At 42.2% G+C, this 26784-nt stretch overlaps 1 protein-coding gene across 4 annotated transcripts in view; it reads right to left on the reverse strand.

Annotated features, from left to right (window-relative positions):
* FBXL17 (F-box and leucine rich repeat protein 17) overlaps positions 1-26784 on the reverse strand; it is a 461401-nt gene that overhangs the window by 127493 nt on the left and 307124 nt on the right. For all 4 annotated transcript variants that reach the window (XR_010588817.1, XM_024106734.3, XM_024106733.3 and 1 more), the window contains one exon: positions 14155-14231. Coding sequence is in view for 3 of the 4 variants with exons in the window: in XM_024106734.3 (XP_023962502.2) it covers positions 14155-14231 (77 nt within the window). In the remaining variant the exon portion in view is untranslated. The remainder of the gene's footprint in view (positions 1-14154; positions 14232-26784) is intronic.

Below are 26784 nucleotides of genomic sequence, written 5' to 3' on the forward strand. Positions count from 1 at the left end.
TGCGGTCAATATAGAAGGCCAGGGCCCTGCGTACGTCCAGAGAATGCAAACGTTGATCCTGGCGAGTAGCATGTGGTTTAGGGTGAAAGACCGGGAGAAATATATCCTGGTTGATATGAAATGGAGAAACCACCTTAGGGAGAAAGGCAGGATGTGGGCGGAGCTGCACTTTATCCTTATGAAAAACTGTGTAAGGGGGCTCGGATGTAAGCGCCCTGAGTTCAGAAACGCGCCTTGCTGAGGTGATGGCTACGAGGAAGGCTGTCTTCCAGGATAGGTACAGAAGTGAACAGGTGGCCAGTGGCTCGAATGGATGACCTGTGAGCTTGGAAAGAACCAGGTTGAGGTCCCACGTCGGAACGGGCTGGCGTTGCTGTGGGTACATCCGGTCTAAGCCCTTGAGGAATCTAACGACCATCGGGTTAGAGAATACCGAAGACGCAAGTTCCCCTGGGTGAAAGGCCGATATAGCGGCCAGGTGAACTCTAATTGAAGATATCGCCAACCCTTGCTGTTTTAGGGAGAGGAGATATTCCAAAATGAGAGGGATAGGTGCCCGTAACGGGAACGTGGCTCGTTGTTCGCACCAACAGGAGAACCGCTTCCACTTGGCCAAGTATGTGGTCCGTGTTGAGGGCTTCCTACTGCTCAGCAGAATCTGTTGGACAGAGTGCGAGCACTGCTGCTCTGCCTGGGTGAACCATGGAGCAGCCACGCCGTGAGGTGGAGTGATTGCAGGTCGGGGTGACGCAGGCGACCGTGGTCCTGAGAGATGAGATCCGGGCATAATGGAAGCGGGATCGGTGTCTGAACCGAGAGTTCCAACAGCGTGGTGTACCAATGTTGTCTCGGCCATGCTGGGGCGATCAGAATCACCTGTGCCTGGTCTCTGCGCAATTTGAGCAGTACCTTGTGGACCAGAGGAAACGGAGGGAAGGCATAAAACAGGTGGTCTTTCCAGGGAAGGAGAAACGCATCCGAGAGGGAGCCCGGAGCTCGACCTTGCAGGGAGCAGAACACGTGGCACTTCCTGTTGTCTCGAGATGCAAACAGGTCTATCTGGGGAAACCCCCACTTCTGGAAAACGGAATGTATGATGTCCGGACGGATAGACCACTCGTGTGTTTGAAAGGACCTGCTGAGTCGGTCCGCTAAAGTGTTCTGGACTCCAGGGAGGAACGATGCCGTGAGAAGGATTGAGTGGGCGATGCAGAAGTCCCACAGGCGAATGGCCTCTTGGCATAGAATTGACGAACGTGCTCCTCCTTGCTTGTTGATGTAAAACATGGCCGTGGTGTTGTCGATGAGAACTAACACACAGCGACCACGTAGGAGATTGAGAAATGCCTGGCACGCCAGGCGCACCCCCATCAGTTCCCGAACATTGATGTGCAGGGCTAGCTGGGGTGCAGTCCACAGGCCCTGGGTATGGTGCTCGTTGAGATGGGCGCCCCAACCCAGAGATGAAGCGTCTGTGACCAGGTGCAGAGAGCGTTGTGGGGCGTGAAACGGCATCCCTTCGCAAACCACATTGTGATCTAGCCACCATGTGAGGGAGGTCAGGACCGAGTTCGGGACTGTGACCACCATGTTCAGGCTGTCCCGATGTGGGCGGTATATTGATGACACCCAGGTCTGGAGTGGGCGAAGCCGAAGTCTGGCATGCCTGGTTACGTACGTGCAGGAAGCCATGTGACCCAGCAGGGTAAGGCACGACCTCACCGTGGTAGTTGGGAAGGCCTTGAGTCCTTGAATGAGGCTCGTGATGGTGCAAAAGCGATTGTCTGGCAGGATGGCTTGTGCGCGTCTGGAGTCTAGAACCGCGCCGATGAATTCTATTCTCTGGGTAGGTTCTAGAGTGGATTTGTCCTTGTTGAGTAGGATACCCAACTTGTTGAATGTGTGCACTATTATGTGGACGTGATCTCGAACTTGTTCTTTGGTGCGACCGCGTACCAGCCAGTCGTCTAGGTACGGGAACACCTGTATCCCTTGCCGACGAAGGTACGCTGCCACGACAGCCATACATTTCGTGAACACCCGTGGGGCCGAGGATAGGCCGAAGGGAAGGACTGCAAATTGGTAGTGCACCCTGTTTACCACGAATCGCAGGAAGCGTCTGTGAGGCGGGTAAATAGCAATGTGAAAGTATGCGTCTTTCATGTCGAGGGCGGCGAACCAGTCTCCAGGATCGAGGGAAGGGATAATGGCCCCCAGAGAGACCATGCGGAACTTCAACTTTACTAAGAATTTGTTGAGTCCGCGCAAGTCCAAGATGGGTCGCAGACCTCCTTTGGACTTGGGAATGAGGAAGTAACGGGAATAGAATCCCCTGCCCCTTAATTCCACTGGAACCTCCTCTATGGCCCCCATAGCGAGGAGCGTAGAAACTTCCTGTATAAGAAGTTGCTCGTGAGAAGGGTCCCTGAAGAGGGACGGGGAAGGGGGGTGGGAGGGGGGGATTGAAGAAAACTGGATAGCGTATCCCCTCTCCACCGTGCGAAGGACCCAACGGTCCGAAGTTATAAGGCACCAAACACGGTGGAAGTGGGAGAGGCGATCCCGAAAGGAGGGGGCTGGATCCTGGGGGATGACTGGGGCGCCGTCCTCGACCGCACCTTCAAAAGTTCTGCCTAGGGCCTGAAGGTGGTCTAGGTGGCCCCTGGTTCTGACCAGGTTGAGGGCCGGTCCACCTTCTTCTACCACCTCGCCCTCGCCTCCGGGCCGAGTCCTGTCTCTGATGAGGCGGGGGGGGGTAGAAGCGCTGAGGCTGCGGTCTAAATGGCCTGCGCTGAGGGCCCACAACATGCATCCCCAAGGAACGCATGATCGTCCTGGAGTCCTTGAGGCTCTGCAGGCGAGAGTCCGTCTTTTCAGAAAACAACCCTTGACCTTCGAAGGGTAGATCCTGCAGGGTTTGCTGCAGTTCCTGAGGCAGACCCGAAACCTGGAGCCAGGAGATCCTCCGCATAGCGATACCTGAGGCCAGGGTTCTCGCAGCAGAGTCCGCTATGTCTAAGGAGGCCTGTAAGGAGGTCCGAGCCACCTTCTTACCCTCCTCTACCAGGGCTCCAAACTCCTCCCTGGACTCTTGGGGAACCAACTCCTTGAACTTCCCCATAGAGTTCCAGGAGTTAAAACTATAGCGGCTCAAGAGCGCCTGTTGATTAGCCGCTCTAAGTTGCAGCCCCCCGGCTGAGTAAACTTTACGGCCGAATAAATCGAGGCGCTTAGCCTCCTTTGATTTGGGCGCTGCGGCCTGCTGGCCGTGGCGCTCCCTTGCGTTCACTGCCGCCAGCACCAGAGAACACGGCTGGGGGTGGGTATACAAGTACCCGTAGTCTTTAGACGGGACAAAGTATTTCCTTTCCACCCCTCTCGCTGTGGGCGGGATAGAGGCAGGAGTCTGCCATATCGTAGAAGCATTGGCCTGAATCGTGCGGATCAGGGGTAACGCCACCCTCGATGGGGCATCCGCTCCGAGGATATTCACGATCGGGTCGTGCACCTCCACTATCTCCTCCGCCTGCAGGTCCATGTTACGGGCCATCCTGCGCAGAAGATCCTGGTGAGCCCGAAGATCTATTGGAGGTGGGCCTGTGCACGATGTGCCCGCCACTGCCTCATCCGGAGAAGAAGAGGAAGATGCCTCCGGTGGAACAGGATCCAAGGGCTGGTCCTGTTCTCCCTGTTCCTGGGCTGGAACATCACCTGCGCCTGGGTCCAGGGCGTCAGGTGGTGCGGACACAGAAGCCTCCATGCCCCCTGGCGGAGGCCGAGAAATGGTGGACTCCGGGGCCCTTCTGACGGAGTGACCGGAGCGAGAGGTCGAAGCAATTGGAGCCCCTTGCGCCTGATGGTACGCCCACGGGGTCCAAAACGACCAGTGAGATGGGCCATGAGAATGGTCCCCTGTGTCCTGCCAATGTCCTAAGTCCTGTTCCTCGGCTTGCCCCTGAAGGGGGTATGCCGATCTCGAGAGGTCCTCCGAGGAGCGGGACACCGATCTCGATGGCCACGGCGGTGCCGAGAGCGTCGAGACGATTCCTGTGGGCTGCGGTGCCGCACGGTGCCGGTCCGGAGATGATCTATCTCTACGCGGTGCCGGCGATCGGTGCCGGGACCGCGACCGGTGCCGATGACCTCGTCGGTGCCGGGAGTCGGATCTGGACCTCGACGAGGACCTGGAGTATGCCCGGTGCCGGGAGCGGCCTCTCGACGTCGAGCGTTGACCGTAGCGGTGCCGAGAACTACGTCTCGACGTTGATCGGTGCCGACAATCATAGCGGTGCCGAGACGTAGAGCGGTGCCGCGAAGAAGATCTTGGCCGTGAGTACGACCGGTGCCGAGACGATATCCGGTGCCGGGACTGCGAGCGGCGTGGGGACCTGCTTCGGGACCTGGATCGGTGCCGAGGTTCCAGCCCTTGCGATGGAGGGCGCATCAAGGCAGGTTTCCCCCTCGACTGGACCGGGCGAGTCAACGGTGCCGTCGGTGCCGGTGGTTGGGGCGGTGCCGGCTCCGTGAGAGCTATTAAGTCTCTCGCCGCCGCGAAGGTCTCTGGAGTCGACGGGAGGCACTGTATCACCGCCGGTCTCGGTGGAGACGCTATCTGCACCGGACTCAACGGCCTCGGTGCCGGAGTCGACGGTGCTGGAGGCACCTGTTTCCGGTGCTCCACCGGTGGACGCGGCTCTACTCCCGGCACTGGGGGAGCCGGCGTCTTCGGCACAGAGGTCCCCGTCTTATGGGCTTTTTTATGCCCCGGGGATAATGACCGGCGCCGAGGCACTTGCTGTACTTGCGGTGCCGACGAGGTTCGGTGCCGGGGAGGCTTGTCCGACGCCACTCGCGTGGTCGTCATAGCCGGTGCCGCCGGGGCACTGCGCACCGAGGCGCTAGGTGCCGGGGCCTGACTTGTAGATGGAGCGTCCGGACTAAGTGCCGCCTCCATCAGGAGTTGCCGGAGCCGAAAGTCCCGCTCCTTCTTGGTCCTTGGTCTGAAGGCCTTACAGATCTTGCACTTATCTGTTTGATGGGACTCTCCCAGGCACTTCAGACAGGAGTCGTGCGGGTCGCTCGTGGGCATAGGCTTAGCGCAGGAGGCGCACTGCTTGAAGCCGGGAGCGTTGGGCATGAGCCCGGCCCCGCGGTCGGGGGAGAAAGGGGGGGAGACGACTCCCCTAATCCCCTAAACTACAATAACAACTAAACAACTTTAAACTATTTAACTATTTAACTATAAACACTAGAACTACAACTATAACTATAACTGCGAATGACTAACTAAGCTAGGGAGAGTGGAGAACAGCTAAGCAGCGCTCCACAGTTCCAACGACCGTCAGGGGCGGTAAGAAGGAACTGAGGGGGCGCCGGGTCGGCTGGGGTATATATTCAGCGCCATGAAGGCGCCACTCTAGGGGGCTCCACAGCCGACCCGCCGGTGTTGCTAGGGTAGAAAATCTTCCGACGATCGTGCACACGGCGCGCACACACCTAATGGAATGGATATGAGCAAGCACTCGAAGAAGAATCATACATTTTTGATATTTTGGGTGTCCTCTCCCCTCCCCCCCCATCTTGGTCTGAAATTAACAAGTAGTGTTTGAAACTGAAAATGGGCCACAAATCTGAAGTGACAAAACATTGGTTTGCTAACTTCTGGATTTATCAAAATGTAGAAAACATTTTGTAGTGAGTCTAACATTGATATTAACATATATTTTATTTTGCCATTAGATATCAGTTTTGAATTGTAAACCAGCTTTAATTATACCGTTCATGAATATTTTTGCAGCATGGTAGCAGACTAAAGAAGCAGTTGATGCACTATATGCAATCTAGGAGTTAACATGTTAACTGAGGAAAGAAAGCTTTACATTATCTTTAAAAGGTCACATAAAACTGCAAAATATATTGAAAGATCACACGAAAATAGAACTCACATTCTGGGTCAAACTAAAGTTTAGTTTTAAATTATTATGTCCTAATACAGTAAATGAAACGATGGGACTCGGAAAATATATTTGTGATCACATATAGTACTGAACAGAATCAGGTCACTGCCATTTTTTTTATTAGATGATAATAATATTGTCCTTTTAGTAGTCAAAAATGACGCACATTCAGAAAGCTGTAACATATTCCATTGCCCAAAAGGACAAATATTGTATCTTTATAAGGTTAACTGTGAAACTACTCAGTAATTTTGTGCATTTTTTCTTTTAATTTTTTTTGCTATCATGTCCATTCCCTACTGCATCTACTTTCGCATCCGTTCAGCACAACAAACCCTTAAACACTGTGAAAGTTCCTTTTAGAAGAATTTAAATGCAAGCCTCAGTAGCTGTGGATGTCTCTTACAGAGAGGAACTGGAAGGAACTGGAAGGAAAATACAATATAACAGTCTTTTGCATTTAGAATGACCACCTCAGAAGAGATGGAATGCAAATCACAGGTGGGAGACTACTGCTCTGTGCATACTGATCCAAAAGTGCTTCTACATTGAGTTCCTCTAACTAGCCATTATATTGTACAGTGTTTTGGGGATGGTGCAGACTAAGGGGTGCAGTTCACCAGCTAGCAAGACAAAAAACCTTACAAATTCAGTTTACCTCATTGCTCAAGGAGAAAATCTTTTATTATGTACTGCAGGACAAAGGATTTGCAACTATATAGTGTTTGAAAAATATGTTATTGATGTAGTTTATCTCACTGTATGGGGCTTCCAGATGCACAGTGGAATGGTAAACCAACTTTTAAAGAAAACTGCACAGAATTCTCATCACATTAGGAGTATTCTTAAAAGTTAAGCAGAGAATACAGATTGTTGATAGTTATTAATTACATATGAGACTGCCAGTTTGTAGAAAAGATTTTTTTGTTTTTGTTATTGCTTCAGCTGTTAAGATTAGTGTTGACAAAGTTTTAATTCAACTTTTTAAAAAAAATAATGATTAATAATGAAACTCTACTTAGGTGAATACATATCAATCCACTGCTTGAGTACTAGTGCTAAAAACAAGGAACATTACAAATTAGATCTCTGATTCTGCAAACATTGACACTTGTGCATAATGTTTAACTTTCCTCACATGAATAGACCTATTGGCTTCATGTGCATAAATGTTTGCAAGATTGAACTTGGAATATATAAAAATACATTAAATATATAAAAATGACCTAGCTAAGGTATATAATGTATAATGAATTTTTCTAGTTTCAAGTTAAGGGGAACTTAAAAGGTTCTGAAATATGCTGTTAATTCTCCAGATCTCCACAGTCTCATTGGAAGGAAGGAAGATTTCACCTCTTACATGATTCTAAAACAGGGGTGGGCAAACTACAGTCCGGGGGCCACATCCGGCCCTTCAGATGTTTTAATCCGATCCTCAAGCTCCCGCCGGGGAGCAGGGTCAGGGCTTGCCCTGCTCTGCGCATGCTGTGGCTCCGTGTGGCTTCTGGAAGCAGCAGCATGTCCCCCCTCCGGCTACTACACGTAGGGGAACCCAGAGGGCTCAGCATGCTGCCCCCGCCCCAAGTGCCACCTTCACAGCTCCCATTGGCTGGGAACCATGGCCAATGGAGCTGCAGGGGCGGTGCCTGTGGACGGGGCAGTGTGCAGAGCTGCCTGGCCATTCCTCTGCATAGGAGCCAGAGGGGGGACATGCAGCTGCTTCTGGGAGCTGCTTGAGGTACGCACCACCCGGCGCCTGCGCTCCTGATACCCTCCCATGCCCCAACCCCCTGCCCTAGCCCTGATCCCCCTCCTGCCCTCTGAACCCCTCAGTTCCAGCTTGGAGCACCCTCCTGCGCCCCCAACCCCACCTCAGAGCCTGCACCCCCAGCTTGAGCTGCTCCCCACCCCCCCTACTCCAACTCCTGCCCCAGCCTGGAGTCCCCTCCCGCACCCTGAACTCATTTCTGGCTCCACCCCAGAGCCTGCACTCCCAGCCAGATCCCTCACCTCCTCCCACACCCCAACCCCCAATTTTGTGAGCATTCATGGCCGCCACACAATTTCCATATCCCAATGTGGCCCTCGGGCCAAAAAGTTTGCCCACCCATTTTCAAAGAGAGAACATTCTAGTATTTTTTTAACTTGTTAGCCGCTATATTTATTTTTCCACGGGAAGTATCATTAATGAGTATAAAATTATACAATTATAAAATTATACTCTCTGAAGTTTACAGATCACTGTAGTAAATTTTGCAATCCATCAAGGCAAAATAACAAGAAAAAAGTAATGGGCTCTCTACAGAACATCAGCGATACATACAGTTCATTTATTTGTGTGTCTTCAATAGTTGCTGACTTTTGAGTTCCCAAGTAATAGGAGAACAAATGAAGAATATAGACACAAAGTACTTTTTTGAAAAGAAAGACTCCTTGGAAAACAACAAATTTCAGAATTAAAAAAATTACAGAAATAAACAGAAAATAACACTGAAGATGAAAATATAGGCCCTGATCTTGCAAATATTTATTCACATGTTTAATTTTATAAGAGTAGAACTCTTTTTAATGTTTCCACGATCTAGGCCATAAAAGGGAGGAAAGAAACATAGGAGAAAAGAATACTTATGTGTATAACTGGGAAGGAAAACAGAAATAGGGAAAGACCAGTTTTAAGAAGAAAACAAATAAGGGAAACAATGCAGCAATTTAGTATTATTTTGAGAGAAGCAGTAAAAGCTATATGTATTTAAATGATAGAAACTGAGGGAGAGCTTGCATAATCTGTAATACATGAAGAGGAAATCTTTTTGACTTGCAAATATATTTTCTACTGATTTTCCTTTTTCAGGCCACATCTGTTGGGAGTTTATCTGTATTGACAAAAACTGTGTGCTCTTTCCCAACACGTACAGAGTTGCTGGGTCTTCTTCTACAACCCCAACATCCTTCTTTGGGGACCATGTCTTAGCGTATGCGCAACATGCCTTAGATGGCACGTGACCAGAATTCATCACCGAATTTGGTCAGTTGGTTGGATCATTAGCTGCCCCGTGCAGGAGACCCTCTCTCCCTGAAGCTTTACTCTGCAGTTCCCCTTCTAGCTCTGCCCTTGCAGCAATCCCTCTGACCCTTTATAATCCAGAGGCAGCCCTTCCCCCCTTAATTAGCTCAACTGGGAGCACCTACCCTGGCACAGGGGAGCTGGACCTATTTTTAATCACAAAGGCAAACTGCCCTGTGACAATTTCTTAATATTTAAATCAAGCAATATTCAGTTTGTGAGAAAGGATAAATGCACACTTACTGCTTTAGGCACTTTTTTAACAAAGAGGGATATTTAATCCTTTAGACAGAATTTATATGCAAGTTCCTTTAATACCAGAGATGAGATAGTGTATATTGAATCTATAACGATATTCTAACTTTACATTTTTTCATCAGCACTTATATTTTAACCTTGTTAATTATACTTCATTTTTTTCTTTTAAATTAGGAAGACAAAAGCTTTTTCTTTTAATTTTTTTCTTTCTAATTAGGAAGACAATAGCTACTTGAAATAATGATTTCTCTTGTGATAATGGAGCACCAGTCAGTACAAACATTATCATACGGCCTTCCAGACAGGTATTTGTAAATAGAGCCGACATCCATGAAACACTTGAATGAAACCTCTTTCCCCCGCCACTCAAATACAAAAGTCCTCAGGAGCACTACATGTATTGGAGGATGTGAGGGGAAGAGTTGACATAAGGGAGGAAGGACTCACATCATTATATGCACTAGCGACTAGCTGGAGAACAAAAAGGCCAGAAATCTGGAGTTCTTCAGCTCAGCTTCAGTGTTCAGAATCTTAAGGGATCAAGAGAACATTACACTAGAGTCCTGTGCAATTAACAGCTAGAAGTGGGGAAATCTTTAATTTTTGCGAAGTCCAGAACTATTAGGGAATCAAAATGAAACAAGACAAGCACTCCAGCTCAGTTGTATCTTTTGCAGTGTACAAGTGACAATAAGTATACAGAAATGATGGGTAGAGTTGTTCAGGCATTTTTTTGGATGAAACTTTTTTTTGTCAGAAAATGCCAAGTCATCGAAACCAAAGCTTTTCATAAAAAGTTATTGGTTTTGACAAAACTTATTTCAAAAAGGTTTCTCAAGACCAGGATTGAATTTTTTGGTGAAAGCGAGAGAGACTGACTCTATAACCCAAAGTTATCTTTTCCCATAGCTGAAAAAGCCAAGCTTTCTTAGTAATTCTTAGTAACTCCCTGGATAGCACAGTTGTGAGATCATGAGACCCTCCTCCTTTCACACTAGCTCATTTCATCAAATCTTTTCATCTCTAAACACAAATCCCACCTTTGTGTTTTTCTCTGTACCAAGCACTATGCACCATCATTAACCTTATAAGTAATATTTTACTCCTGGAAGTATTCCTTAGAAATAAATTCTCAACACCCAGGAAATCAATAAACTACAGAATTAGAGCAGAAAATTGAAAAGACAGTTACACAATTGTGTAAGTGATTGCTGCTTTCTCTCACAGCTATACATCTTCACATCAACTTAATCCATTTGACACACAGTCTCCCCACAGCTAGAAAGTCCAACTTTCTTACTAGTTCTTAGTAAAAGATTAAATACAAAACTCCTATGTTTAAATAAAGTTAAGGTTGAGACACAAATCAACAAAAGGCAGGAAATTCAAAGATAACTCTGACAGTCCATGCTTAATTCATAATTGTTTTTAAAAAGGTAAAATGGCATGAGGAAATAGTGTCAGCTTTGATTTCACACAGGTGTTTACTATAGAGATCATAGTGGTTCATTCACATATGTTGCAGACAGCTTCTCTAGTAACGCTGTCTAGTAATTGTATGCCTAGCCAAATATTTAAAACACTTAGTACTTATTTAAATCCTTATTTAGTATCCTAATGATTTGTCTTATGATGTGGCATTATATTAATATGTATATAAAGATAAAAACATTATGAAATAAGTTAACATCCCTAGATTTTAATACTGAATGGCAGACAAGTTTTAAATATCAAGAACTAATTTTCAATAAGCATTTCAAAACAAACAAAAGAATCCCTAAATGAAGCCGTTTTTTGGGTCAAGAAAGGACAGAGAAACATCAAACCAAAACACTTCATTTTTAGCACACAGAGTAAAACTGAAAAACAGCCAAAATGATTTTCTTTTTAAAACCAGACGTGTATATTTTTATAAAAGCCAAATAATTTTGGCTGTTTTTTCAATTATACATACACAAACACACACACACACACACACACACACATATAGACACATACACAGATTCTTGTAATACATTTATTTGTGTGTGATTTTATATATTTGCATTCATACACACACAAATAAATGTATTACAAGGTTGAGACTTTATATGGCAAGTGTTAACATGGGGGAAATTTTTACAGCTGTGCGATATACTTGTGAGAAGTTTATAATAGAAGTGCTGACATACTCTTAACTGTAGCAGTGCAATCAGCAACAATATATTTCTTTTTTCTTTGCAGTTAACAACTCTTGGCATCTGCTGCCTATTTCAAATCCATCTTGGTTTCCTTTTTTTGTTTTTCTTTTTGTATAATATAATTAAATGTTTTTTTTTAAAAAGTCCTCTGTGGCTGTACTGAGAACAGAAAATCTACTAAAACAGGTTTTGGAGATTTGTTGGTGTCTAAACACAGCCCTAGAGAGTCTGATGCCCTCCACTACAATAATTTTTTTAATCTCATCATTCTGTACTTTATTCCACCAAATTAAATTCCATGGTGGCAATGTGTCAGATAAACTAATGTTGCCTATGACCGTATGTTACAGTTTAGAGAATTTTAATAGACTTCTAACTTTTAATATGAAGGCAAATCTTTCAGTGCACTGTATTTAGTAATATTTTTCAAATAATAATCAAATAGTATTAAATTTTCAATATTGCTTCTTTTATTTTCTCACATCTTATTGTCAAAATCAAATCAGAAAGATAAAAACTGCTAAATCTCACATTTCATAGTCTACATGTAATTATTTCACACATCTGTCCCTATATTAGGTATTAGTTATGGGTCAACAATCACAATTAACACTAATCTCTTTTTCTTGTTTGATGTCTCAAATTAAGGTGTGCTTAAAACAAGCTGTTCTAATAACAATAATATTTTGTTTAGCTATGGAATTTGCATTTTTGCTAACCGAACCTTGAGACAATTAGGCTCTTGACACCAGCAGTCACAATTCCACTAAACTAATCACTAATGTATCAAGAAATCTGAGCTAGGAGTTTCAAAGGACATCTGAATTCCAATGAATTTGAATGGCATATGGGTGCATAATTTCCTTAGTCTCTTTCCAAAAATCCTGGTTTTATCTTCAAAATTAGTTGGGAAAATAGCATTTCTCAGGTGTCTTGCTAACTATATATGGAAATCTGTAGAGTCACAATTAGCAAATAGTCAAATTTTAAATATAAAAAGTAGGCATTGTGTGTTGAATCCTACATGGACCAAGTGCATATGCTAATATCCTCAATAGACTACCAGGTAGATTAAGCAAGAATGGATGTCCACATACAGTCATTCCCTCCCAGAACTTTGGTCAGTGTAATATGATACTAAATATTTGGCTAAGACATTATGAGTCTCCATTTTGCATGACACCTATAAATGCAAATGTATAGAATAACATGCTTCCACTAAGAGAGAAGCATCTGCCATTTGGTGGGGCCTGAACAGTTATGCATAGTGAATTCAATAGCATAATAAGATCATTGGGAAATTTCTTAAATCAGACCACAACAAATCATCCTAGTAATCACTAGCAGATTTCTCCTACTTGCCAAATGTAGCAGGATGTGTTCAGGGGAAAGGGTTGCCTGGTTCTCTTTCCTCCCACTGATACTACACTAATTCAATAATAATGTTAAAAATTGTTCAGTGCCACAGTTACCGTACTGAACAATTTACTAATATTATTACTGAGAAAATTAATTTATTAGTAGTATCAGCATCAGAATCTAGTATTAGTAGCACCTGCAAAAGTTGTTTGAAAAGCCCCAACTACTACAAGGTCAAGAACACAGATGATGTGAAATGACTACATAATCTTATAAATTAGTGATGGGCAAACCTTAAAATATTTGATGGAACGGTGCAGTTTGGATAATTATGGTATCTAACCAACCAAGCCTATGCAGATACCCTCCTATCCTCCCACCCAACGCTCTTCCCATGTCTCATTTATGCATAACCACTTCCTCCCACTTTCCATTCAAATCTAATCCAATACATTCACCTGCCTTCCTTTCCCCACTACCTCGCTAGTTTGGTCATACTGCTTTTGAGAGAAACTACTGCTCCCTTGTCAGCCCCTTCATCCAAAGAAGGCCCTTAGAGGGTGATGTGAGTTCACCGCGTTGGGATGAGGGGCAGATGCCATGAACTCTATAGGAATTCCTTCCAGACAGATATAGAAGAAAGGTTTGAGGATACGGCATAGCTAGCAGATCTGCTACTACATGAAGGGAAGGAGGGGTTTCAAACAGAGCAGAGGCTACTACAACCCCAAAACTGCAGCAGTAGCCATAAAGTGACTTCATTGTCATTTTGCATCCTGAGGAGGATTCTTTTCCCAAAATCCAGGGTCACTGTTTCCCCTGCACCAAGCCACTGTTCTCATGCTAGGTGTGCAGTGGATGTGATTTAGCATTGCATGGCCCTGCCTCTCTTCTGGGCCAAAAATAATCTCTGATTTCAACTCTCAGATCCCAGAACAGTGCAAGATTTGAAAGGAAGAATCAGTCTGAGTTCATTAAAAAGACTAGATAACTACTAGATCCTGCAAATCTCCATTTAAACTAAGGGTGAAGAAAGAAGGAAGAGCAGGAGACAAATTAATTCAAATCTGAGTGTTTATCGATCAATACTCAAACTCTCATCACAGAGATCAATCAACATTTTTCAGTCAATTCTATATGAAGGATAAATCTGCAGCTCTCTGAAATCTAACAGAGTGCCTGTCCTCTAGCTTCTTCGTTCTAAATCTTCTCTGTCTAGTGTCACAGCAACATTTTTACAAGTATCACAAGGAAAATTTCACTTTTTATGTCTCCATGTAAAGTTTCAACAGATCAGTCTTCACAAAGGGTAAAAAACAATAGCCATTTTACATACCATAGTCGGTAATCTTACAGGATACCAAATACAGCTCTTTCAGGTTCTGTCCTTCTTTAGCAATGACCTCCACACATCTGGAATACATACAAAATAAGATTCACAGTTGCAAGAATTCATTTCATATTAAATCAATTAGGACTCATCCACAACGGCTATACCACAAGGTAATTCCGAACGCATTATACAAAACTTTCTTCTTTTTGTGATCTTCCCTAGAACTCTTTCAATAGAATTTATTATAGCCACACCTTTTAAACTCAAATGCTAAAAAATGTATGACTTCAATTAGACACATTTTTGACTACTAAGATTCCCATGTCCCAAAAAGCTCTGGACAGGCAAAACATTAAGTTATGTTGAATATTTTTATATCACTAGTATGACAATTTGGGGAATGTGTTCATGTACAATTTATTGATTCCAGTTTGAGATAATGTGCTCTCTGTATATATTTTTGTCAAACTACAAACTCCATTTTGAACATAGGGCTTGTCTGCCTTCTCTGTTGTCTTTTTACCTCTATGTTGAATTGGAATTCCAAGAGATAGTGGTACAGTGCTAACAATGGAGAATTATTAAACCCTTATGGTCTTCTGTTTACATGGAAGCACGGTTGGACAACGAGTTGGCTGCACAGAAGAACCCGTCTACCAGTAACAAAGCAAGGGATCACTATATAGGGACGTTTGATCACCTGATCAGAGGGTTGACAAGGGGACTGTAAGTTATAAAAGGGAGGTTAACTTACAGGCCATTTTGAAAAGAGGGAGATGATACCAGAAGCAGAAAGCTGGATACAGGAGTGAGAGAAGGCTCCATATTTTGGAGGAGAAGCCATGTGCAGAGAAGGGAGAAAGGAAGGATCCTGGACACCATAGAGGACTCTAACATAAGCCAAAAGAATGCTTGAGGGTGGTGAGGAAACTGAGGCAGGGATATGTGTCTAGGTGTTACTGTTTTGACTGGATCTGTATATTTCTTGTGTTGTCTAATTCAAGGGCAACTGGTTTTGGAATTTTGGCATATGCTTCAACTATCATATGTCCCTGGAGAAGTAAATGGTAAACCTGTGTGCCTACAGGGTTGAGGCTTTGGGAAAGAGTGCACTTAAGGAACTGGGGTGTTTTGTGGCAGAGAGGTCAACACTATCCTGGGGGCCTAAGGAAACTGGACCACGAGGTCCCACTTCTGTGAAGGGATAACAGAATCTTACCCAGGAATTGTGACAGAGAGGCCAAAGAAAGAGACAGACCAAGGTAAGCTTAAAAGTACACATGGTCTGACTTGTGTGGACCCAAACTCAACAGCCTGGTGGGACTGTGACAACCGGTATCAAAATATACATTAATGCAATTTCAATATACAATATCACATAGAGGTTATTTGGAAAAGAAAAGAAAATGTTACAGAAATGTTTTGATTTCTGTTGTAAAATTCAATGCAACTATCAGATACAAGTTCTGCTTCCTGCAATGTTGAAGCTTTGAGAGATTTTGCAGACAAAAAGTGTAAGCTACATTACAATAGCGACATAGAACGTACCAGCCATTATAAATGTCGGGCTGAAATTCAGTTTTATGTTTCTACAGTGATTATTGCAGAGATCAGCATTCATCAGGTCATGAAATAGCATGTACCATTTGTGTTCCAATATGTTGCTACAGAAGGTCTAATTTATGAGAATGGGGTTTGAATTTCTACATTTCTGTTTGGTTTGTCACAACTATATAATTAAACAGTTCTTTATCTGTGACTTCTCTCAATGTTTAACTTGTAAGTACAAAAAAAAGGAAAGCAAGAACTAAATATGTTGTAAAATATATGTTTATCCTTTAAAATTTAATTATAACTAAATCTGGATTAACATCTCTATATATGTTATGTTTACAACTGTATTATTTACACAGTATCGATCATGTAATGGAGTACCATAAAATGTATTTTTGTCCTGCTAATTTTAAAATGTATTCATTGCTCATTAGACCAACTGTGATAGCCTGTTGAGTGGGTAACTTTCTACATAGACATATTTTTAAAAGAGAATTTTTAGCAAGATAGATTGTAACGATTCCTTTAGAGCAAGAATGGGTCCTCTTTAATTTGCAGGTCATTGACCCAATAAACTGCTACAGCTCCCACGTCAATCCAGCTGCATTACTCAGGATAAAAATATTTGCTAACTTTAAAGTGATAATATGTATTCTTGAATTCTTCATAATCTTTTGGGGAAAATACATTTATACCCTCAGGAACACACTCCACACAGCAGCAGTGGGAGCAGCAGAATATTCCCCAACCTGATTTCTTAAATCAGACCAGCTGTTAGAATTTACAGTGATAACAGCATCACATACTTTCAGTGTTATCTGTCCCCTTCCCTCTTCTCAAATCCTGAACCAAAATCTACTTTTTTTTTTTCAAACTGTCTGTGGAGGTTGCTTTGACCTTGATTTCCTTCACCATATTTACATCGTCCATCAGGTCACATTTTTAATAATTTTTCAATTTTCCTTTCTAAAATTGGGTGAACATAGTATGTGGAAAGTTGTTAGAGTGGCAGTACTGGAGAGCGAAGTCCTCTTTTCAGCCAGAGAGCAGAAAAAGCAAAGGTAGAAAGACTGAAAACTTTCTTACCATGGCATCTCAACCTTGACTTTAAGTAAAAATTCTAGGGGAGAGAGGATAATACAGTCTCCATGTCCATTCCAGTTCTTGTCTTCTCTACTGAGACTGCCAACAAGGGTGCCTATTGGCATCAACTGTGGTGGTGATTTTTGCTCTGGGAACTGGACTGAGACCAACTCTTTTCACATTATCGATACTTTGAACCATGCAGGTTCATTGGGTTACTTTTATAGAAATCAGAAACTACATAGACAGTTAAACCCTCTTATTCTATAAGGTTTATGAAATGCATTTACATTTTTGGAGGACCTCATTTTGGAAGAGGAATTTGTTGCCTTTGTGAGGTGGCACAAAGTGATTGATTTTTAAGACAAATAAATGTAAAACTTTGTATTGTATTCCATGATAATAGTGTTTTACTGCACACATCCATAATCTGAATAAAAAGAAAATGATCCTCCTACAAAATGAGACTAGATAAATTTTAATAAGAACTACTTGCAGTCTACCATACATCTACAAATTAGATATCATTAAAAGCCGAACAGCCCTTTTAATTAACAAGAACATTTTGATATGTTGTCTATTAATATTTATGGGGTAAGTCATGAGGCAGAGAACTGAAGTTCCAATCCTAATTTGAAAATGTTTTACATACACTACACTTTGGGCTAACTTCTAATCTTGGAAAAATATTTATATTATTGTGTCTAATGAGACGTACTCCATAAGGTTTAGAATTTTTTATAATTATGTCAGTGTTTACCAAGAGAAGATTAACTGAGCAAGCACATAGCATTATAAATTAACCTTGAACATTAACTACCTGAAGAGAGTCAAACCAAAGAAACAACCTAGTTTTTCATTTTGTTGTCAATTATGAAACATTGCAAACACACCGTGTTCAGGGCCAGGTGAAGGCAATCCATTGCCCTAAATGGCTTTCCCCTACCCATGTCGTGGCCCCACATCTCTTAGGAATGGCATTAGGAGAGGTTTCTGGGGTTCCCACCACTAGTCCTCTTTGGGTAGGCTAGACTTCCCCACCACTTCCTGATTTTAGGCAGGTTGTGGTCTATTGCAGAGGAGGGAAGTCTCAGCCCCCATTCATCTAAGAATCTGTATGGGTATTGATGCCAACATCAATACCAGCAGAGCCATGATTGGGTAATGGTAGTGAAGGTCCCCTTCCCCATAAAATCCTGGGCTGTGATGGTTGTCAGTGCCCCCCTCCACTCTTGGAAGGGCAATGTCAGGAGCACCCAATTCTGGAGGCAATTTACGTTTATCAGAACTGTTTTTCAAGTTGACTGAAGACTCAGGCAGATGCATTACATTGATTTACACTCAGTTTATATTTTCAATCTTTCCTCCACAAGCATAAATACAAGATTGCATTATTTTTAATGAAAGCTTCAATTTTAACATAATCACATGAGTTCACTAACTAGGACCCAAGAGACTTGCATATATATATTGCCTATTCCTTAATTTTCCCCAATTGTGCTATTCTAATTGTGAGAGTTGAACCCCCATTGCATGGCTTGTGGAATCCTCTAAGGTTTTCTGAGCAACTACACAGAATTTAAATTGAAAACACGGTTCAACTTTCTACAATCTGAGTGAATTTTTCACAATTTTGGGCTGATTGAACTACATTTGAATACATACAACCCATTGTCCACATGTGCCCATTTTTTATTTTATGAAAACACTGAATCACCTGGGGTATCCATATAAATGAATTGATCACATATTTATTTGAGAGCATGCAATCTTTAATATAGCTAGAACAATACTACAGAACTGCTTATATTTGCCTTCAGCTGCCTGCTATGCTCCACCATTTATTTTTCACTTTTAGTTCCCTTCTGTAGCTCACCCACATGTAAATTAATTTGTAGGGATATCAAAAACACTTTACATTGCCTCCCCCACATACTAATCAACTTGAATGGGAAAGAACACATATTACAGCTACTTTTGTGAACAAGTCCCTTACAATATGAAAGGGAGAGGGGAAAGTAGTTGTATATTCATTACCTCTACCTTTATTAATCATTGTTAAAAATGAAATCAAAGAAAAAGGGTAAAAGCACCAAATGATATTAACCTTTTCTACAAAGCAAGGATCAAGTCATATTTAGTTTGCTAAATTCAAGTTTGCTATAATCCATCAAAAAATTACCCCAGATTGTAGCCATATCTGTCTTTTTAAGACATTAAGTTTATACTCTGGCTGATTTGCACCAATCTTCATAAAATGTTAGATTTTTAAAAAATTATTATTTTGAACAATTCATTATTTAGTATCAATTTACTTACAGAAAGCAAACATTTTTGCAGAAAGAAAGTTGGAAATAGGAGTGAGTCTTAGAATAATGATAATAATAATTTTTGGTTTTCCCAGACTATGAAAATATACTTGACATGTACATATTCTTTTGAGCACCCTTAACCCCTCAATTTTATAACCACAACAATGAATTGTTCCTAATCAAAGGGCTAAAGACATTCAATTAGTAGAGCTTGCAGAATAGTAAACAAGATACCCAGGAATTGAGCCCACTAAAAAGATAATCTTCTGAGTTGATTTGTGACTTTTCTAAAGGAGGAGAACTCGTTAGAACCATCTAACACATGAAAAATTCCAATGAAGAGTGAACTATAAATCGTGAGTTTTGGGGGAGGGGTGTAATTATTCATTCACTCAATCTGAAGATGCCAAAGGAAAAGACCTTGTGCCATCTTGCCAAGCCTTTTCCACATCCACCATAAGTTTTATGAAGACCTCTGACAGTCTGATATGCAGTTAGTTTTTATCAAATTTGATAAAGTTGGTATCCTGAACAAGCAAATGTACAGAGCCCAGGAAAAGGCAAATAGCACAAAATGATTTCACAGTACAAAACCAATCAAATAATATTTTGCAGAGGAAGAACATAACTATTGTAAATATGAAGTGTTACAATATGAAACGTGTCATGAATTTGTAGGCACCCAGAATCTGTTCAGTACATGATGATGAATGGAGTTTCAAACTCCCAAAGTTCAGTGGTGTTCTGAGGATGGCAGGATCAAAACTGCCTCTTACACCTATCAGTTAAAAATGTCTTCATATTTCTGGAAAGTATGACAACTTGCCAAAAAAACAACTGCAACATTGTTAAAATCTCAGCTTCCTAGGTTAGAAGGACCACTGTTGACAAACCCTGGAGACAGTGTGCAACAGTACACATGCATATTGTGCTGTTCCTTTGCTCAGCCCTTCTCAGTTCTACAGGCACAAGCAGGAAGAGTAATGAAATGTTGAAAAAATCATTCCTTTAGAGCGTCTGCCAGGGCAATAGTCTCCAAAACCTGTCATCCTCCCAAGAACTGCGCTGACAAGTGGAGCAGAAAAACAGCATGATCTGGACACATGCAGACCAAACCAAAAATTGAAGCCTATTCGTTTTGATGGTACCCCTATAAAAGTACACACAACATGTTTAAACATTTTATGTTTTTCTTATTTTGCTCATAGTTTGTGCAAAATTTAATTAAAAGACTAAAAATAATCTTTAAAAAATCACAAATTTAGAAAACGAACCATCTGCCATGACAAAATATTTTTTCTCTTTTCCTAGGCAACAAATCACTAAATCCTCCGACTTAAGTGAGTGGTTATGGTTAATAAATTTAACTGTGTAAGCTTCAAAACTATCAAAGGCATTCAAAGGGGTCTTGAATTATGAAAAATAATTGTCTATTCTACATAGATACCTAGTTTTTCTGTTTTTGGTCTACTTCTCAAAAGCTTGGAACATGGCATTAGTGACAATTTAAAGGAACTAATGAGGAAATATGACTACAGTACTTGCAACAAAAGTGTTCCTAGGAGACCTTGTTACCGTTTGTGATGCACTTCAGGCCCAAGAGCAGCTAATTGGAACTGCCATACACTGGTTAGGAGATCTCACTTAAAAGGACTGAGTTTCAACCACCGTAGAGGTGTGAAAAGAAATCGTGCCATTAGAGACACATTAATACATGGCTTGATGAGATTCAAAATAACATCAGAATGTGCAATTATTTTCCAATTTCTAGTAGTTTTTAAAATTAAATGTCTTTAGAATTTTTGCTATCCTAACTGCGTGGAACACTAGCAATTGATTTGTATTATTTTGGGGGACTGAGAAACAGAAAAGAAAGGGAGAGTCAGCTAATTGTCTCATTGTCTGGGTATACCGCAAGAAGGACAGGAGACTTGTTATGGGTTTTAATCAGGCTGCAACTTTATTATGTAGATGTCTGGGATTACCCGGCAGATAAAGTGTACAGTGCAGGCAAATCCATGCTTATTCACATCAATTCTCCGGGGCTTCCACCAGCCCCCCTTTGTTTAATCCATGCTTATTCACATCAATTCTCCGGGGCTTCCACCAGCCCCCCATTGTTTCCATCCAGGTCCCCCAGCTGCCCCATGGCTTGGACCTTACCATCCATCAGCCTCGCAGGGCTATGAGAACGGGGTGGGGGGTGGGGAGGTGTTGGCTCCCTGCTGTACTGGTCATGGGAGTCCCCGAACCCCCTCACCTCTTCTGTTTCTTTATCCAGTACCTCCTTTTAAGTCCTTTACCAGGCCATTTATCTGGTCACTGTCTGCCCTCCCTATGGAGTACCTGCACTGAACATCCGCCCAATATTACAAAATAAGTTGCGACATATGGCCTACCACCTTTTCTATTCACCAGAAAAGGTCCATCCTCGCACCCGTTGTGAGGAAGGCAAAAAAACCACAGTCCACCGAAGCCAATTCCTTCCCAGCCCCGCTTTAAAAGGGGCGATTAGCGTAATGCCCACAGCAGGTACAAACCCAGCCTGCCATTCACCTCCACTTGCTGCCTCCTAGGGGAGGGAGGGTGGGTGCTGGCTTCCTCACTGCTTTCACATAGAGACTTGCCCCACTAGATTTCGTGCCTTTATGCACATTCCTTGGGGGGGGGGGGGGGTGAGTCATTGCTGTAAAGTTGACCACCGAGCACCTTTTGCAGCAGTTTCTGACCTTCTTCCTCTCCCCCTTCACTCCCCCAACTACAAAGCAGAGCTGTCTTTCTTTGCGTAAGCCCACACAAATGCTGCCCACCTTTAGTTGTGGTGCAGTAATTCTCCTTGCAGGCCTACACATTAATAGTACTGGAGGTGGCTTTTGATGCACCAGGCTCCCCACTTGACTGGAAGTAGTAGGTGCTGTTACAACAGATTTACAGAATAACAGCAACTGTGAAAAATAATAAAGATTTAGGACTTGTTTGGATGTACCTTGAGAGAAAAGCCCACAACTAGGGATGCTAGAGATTGCAAGACAATTAAATGTTACATTTTATCCATTTTCTATAAGCTTTTGAAACGTGGATGAGACAAGAAAAGAGGCCATCAACCTTTTTAATAGCAAGAACTTCAAGTGTAACATCTTAAATTCATAGGGCCAATATCTCCACTGAATAAACAAGAGCAATCAATTCCACTGACTACAATAGAGTTGGAAAATTTTTGCCAGCAGTGACTTTTGTTTATATTGAACAAATAAATATTGCCTTCCTTTTTAAACATTTTAGTTGTGCTATTGTATATTATTAGGTTAAATGAGAAGGATGTAATATGAGGCTAGGTTGGCGCTAGCCCTGCATGGGCATACAGAAGAGGGAAGGGAGGAAGAGTGCATTATGGGCCTCTCTTTCTATCCGGGGTAAGTGACAGCCAACATCTCAGTTCTTGCATTTCCAAAGTACAAGCATCAGGAGAGTCTCTTAGAGTCACCAGAGCTAGAATTACCAAGGGGGCCAGAGTGGGACAGGGCATGGCCTGGCTCTTCATTCTACACCAACCTGCAAAGCTCAGCCACTGTAGACTGCACACTTGGCTGCACCTTCATCGTTCATCAAGGTATTATGTCTCCATGAATGCCAAATGGCCTGATTCGCCTCTCACACTGATGTAAACCAAGAAGTAAATAAGAGTACACTAGTGTACTAGTGTAAGTGGTGTAAGCGACATGGAAATCAGGCCCTAAGGAACTGCTGCCAGGATGGTGCACTTCCCCACCCGCATTCACAGACTATGTTTAAAAAAATACAATAAAGCACTTAATTATTATGCCCTCTAAAGGATTTTAAAAAGGAAACCAGGTTATTTTGCTCAAAGAGCCCCTTCCCCCCATCCCCTCCACTTTTTCTGTATGCCTGTTAATAACTGATTTAAACAAGATCTCCTTTTAAGTACAAGATTTAGTAACTTAGATTTATGTTGCTTAAGGTCAGGACTAAGTGCTCTTTAGTGCTTTCTTGAGAAACCTGCATACTACTTGCACTTTGGTCAATTTTATTTATGATTCAAATGGATGCCTTTCCAAATAATTCACACATTATGGCATTCCCCACACAAGAGTATAAGGAAAACGATGGTAATATTACCTATTTGTAATGGCAAAACTGTAAAAATTTCAGTGGTGAGCATTGAATAGGGATTAGTGCCGGGACTTGGGAGTCAGGCTATCTGGATTGTATTTCTAGCTTTGCAAGCAACTGTGAATTTGGGTAAAACACTTCACCTCCCTGTGGCTTGACTTAATTTGTAAAATGGGAATTATACAGAGAGGTGTCGTGAGGATAATTCATGCTGAAAAGGGCTTTGAGATCTTTAGATGAAAGGCATTTTATAAGTGCCAAGTATAATTATTTGATCTCATACATGGAGAAAGATTCAGGGATATATTAACCATTGGTGCATCATCTCCTACGGGTGCAAAAGAGATTCACTCCTGAGAATGCTAGACAGAACTCTCCCCTAATAAAAGTAGGAAAAGGCAGCTTTAAACTCTGGTCAGGCACAGTACCTGACCTAGCAAGGTTGGTTCCACTTCCTTCTGCCTGTTACAGATTACTAGAGAGACAAGCCGGGTGAGGTAAGATCTTTTATTGGACCAACGTCTGTTGGTGAGAGAGACCAGCTTTCAAGAAAGAGCTCTGTGTGGCTCGAAAGCTTGTCTCTCTCACCAACACAAGTTGGGTCAATAAAAGATATCATGCATCCACCTTGTCTCTAATATCCTGGGACCAGATGGCTACAACTACTCTGCATTTTAAGGATTATGACAGTTTACTTCAGAACTCCTTGTGGCACAAGAGTTAAAGAGGCCTTCATATATAATAATAATAATTTAGACTCAGTAATGATGGGTTTTTGTTTTTTTGTTAAATGCTTTTGTGTCATCTTATTTCTGGCATATTAGTAAACAGAATTCTCAAAACCAGCTGTTCTCTACAGCAAGTAAAATAGTCTTGTTTAATGTGCGGAAGCTATCTATAAAGGGCATTGCATTATAAATGAACCTTTTGAAAATGCTTTTCTAAAATACATATCCTTCTAGAAGATTGGGGTACATTTTCTTAATGAAATAGGAATGAACAGAAACCTTCACCCAACACTTGGAAATTTTAAGAAAACTAACCAAAATGTTCAGTGTTCATACAGCTCAGGCCTCAGCAAGGACCTGTATCTAAGTACCAGAATACCATCCCATCTATCTAGAGAGAGATACTGCCTCTTACAAGTTCCTGCTTAAACACAATGGTTATAGGTAAAAATAAGAACCAAGATAACTAAATACAGTGGAATCACTACTCTCTCAAATGAACTCACACAAAAACACAATAAAAGACAAAAACACCTTAGCATCCTGGGCAAACACTTCTCGCAAAATGATCACTCCAAACTCTTATGTCATAGATTCTAGGGCTGGAAGGGACCTTGAGAGGCCATCAAGTCCAGTCCCCTGCCCTCATGGCAGGACCAAATACTGTCTAGACCATCCCTGATAAACATTTATCTAACCTACTCTTAAATATCTCCAGAGATGGAGATTCCACAACTTCCTTAGGCAATTTATTCCAGTGTTTAACTACCCTGACAGTTAGGAACTTTTTCCTAATGTCCAACCTAAATCTGCCTTGCTGCAGTTTAAGCCCATTGCTTCTTGTTCTATCCTTAGAGACTAAGGTGAACAAGTTTTCTCTCTCCTCCTTATGACACCCTTTTAGATACCTGAAAACTGCTATCATGTCCCCTCTCAGTCTTCTCTTTTCCAAACTAAACAAACCCAATTCTTTCAGCCTTCCTTCATAGGTCATGTTCTCAAGACCTTTAATCATTCTTGTCGCTCTTCTCTGGACCCTCTCCAATTTCTCCACATCTTTCTTGAAATGCGGTGCCCAGAACTGGACACAATACTCCAGTTGAGGCCTAACCAGCGCAGAGTAGAGCGGAAGAATGACTTCTCGTGTCTTGCTCACAACACACCTGTTAATACATCCCAGAATCATGTTTGCTTTTTTTGCAACGGCATCACACTGTTGACTCACATTTAGTTTGTGGTCCACTATAACCCCTAGACCCCTTTCTGCCGTACTCCTTCCCAGACAGTCTCTTCCCATTCTGTATGTGTGAAACTGAGTTTTCCTTCCTAAGTGGAGCACTTTGCATTTGTCTTTGTTAAACTTCATTCTGTTTACCTCAGACCATTTCTCCAATTTGTCCAGATCATTTTGAATTATGACCCTGTCCTCCAAAGCAGTTGCAATCCCTCCCAGTTTGGTATCATCTGCTAACTTAATAAGCGTACTTTCTATGCCAATATCTAAGTCGTTAATGAAGATATTGAACAGAGCCGGTCCCAAAACAGACCCCTGCGGAACCCCACTTGTTATGCCTTTCCAGCAGGATTGGGAACCATTAATAACAACTCTCTGAGTATGGTTATCCAGCCAGTTATGCACCCACCTTATAGTAGCCCCATCTAAGTTGTATTTGCCTAGTTTATCGATAAGAATATCATGCGACATCAAATGCCTTACTAAAGTCTAGGTATACCACATCCACAGCTTCTCCCTTATCCACAAGACTCGTTATCCTATCAAAGAATACTAACAAACACATTGGAAATTTTCAGCATACAAATCTTATCTGAAGTTCAGTACCCCACACCTAAAACTGATATGAAATTTCTGTATAATCTTAAAGCTCTTGATTTGGACTGAAATACTACTTTAAATCTAGATAGGTGTACCACAGTTGTAAGATGTTTCACTCACTTTAAATCTAGAAATGAGCCAGACTGCTGTGACTCTTATAAAACGTTTAAAGGCAAGATTTCAGGAACTATTAATGAATCAATTAAGAATTCCCTTCAACAAGGTTGCCTATCTAGTACTCCTACATTACTTGAGAAAAATGCCTGATGACGCTGTCTCTGCTTTATAGGAAATAAAATTACGTCCGTAATTCAGAGGTGATGCTAGCAAAATATTTTCTTCTGGACTAGGAAGGGAGAGTTTCTTTCTTTTTCTCTTGTGCTTACTTTTTTCCCCAGACAGTTAAACAACTCAGCTGATGTCTGGTAGTCAGTAGGAGCAAACAATACCCCTAACCTTCAACATGCTGCTTCATATTATTCAAAATCTAATTCAGAGTGGTTACTATTTATCAAGGCTAGTGGTTACTATTTACCTAGGCTATACCTAGGAAATATTGATTGGGATATTTGAAAAATATTAGTCTCTCTCTAACTCCTAATGAAATTACTAGTTTATGCTGTTTAATTTGAAGCTCAAAACAGTTAGGTAGTTGATTATTTGCAGGACAGGTAGACAACCTTGTTGCTCAAAGACAGGGAAAGCAGAACTCATTTTGGATGCATAAGTAACCTCATTCTATTAAATTATAAGTTCAAATTATTTTGCAGATAGGATCACTCAGATTCATACTGATCTATCTGTCTCCATGATAGCAGCATCATGTCTATTGGTGACAATGCAGAGCTTCCTCAGCTTATGTTTCTACCAGTCTTTATATTTCAGTTTTTTACAAGTTGCTTAGTACATTGGTATCAGAGCTGGACCATATTATGATGAAAAGTAAGAGTCAAGAACAAATGGAATTTTCTCTGTTCATCTTTACTAGTTC

Source organism: Chrysemys picta, chromosome 6, assembly GCF_011386835.1.
Source record: "Chrysemys picta bellii isolate R12L10 chromosome 6, ASM1138683v2, whole genome shotgun sequence".
NCBI classification, from domain to species: Eukaryota; Metazoa; Chordata; order Testudines; family Emydidae; genus Chrysemys; species Chrysemys picta.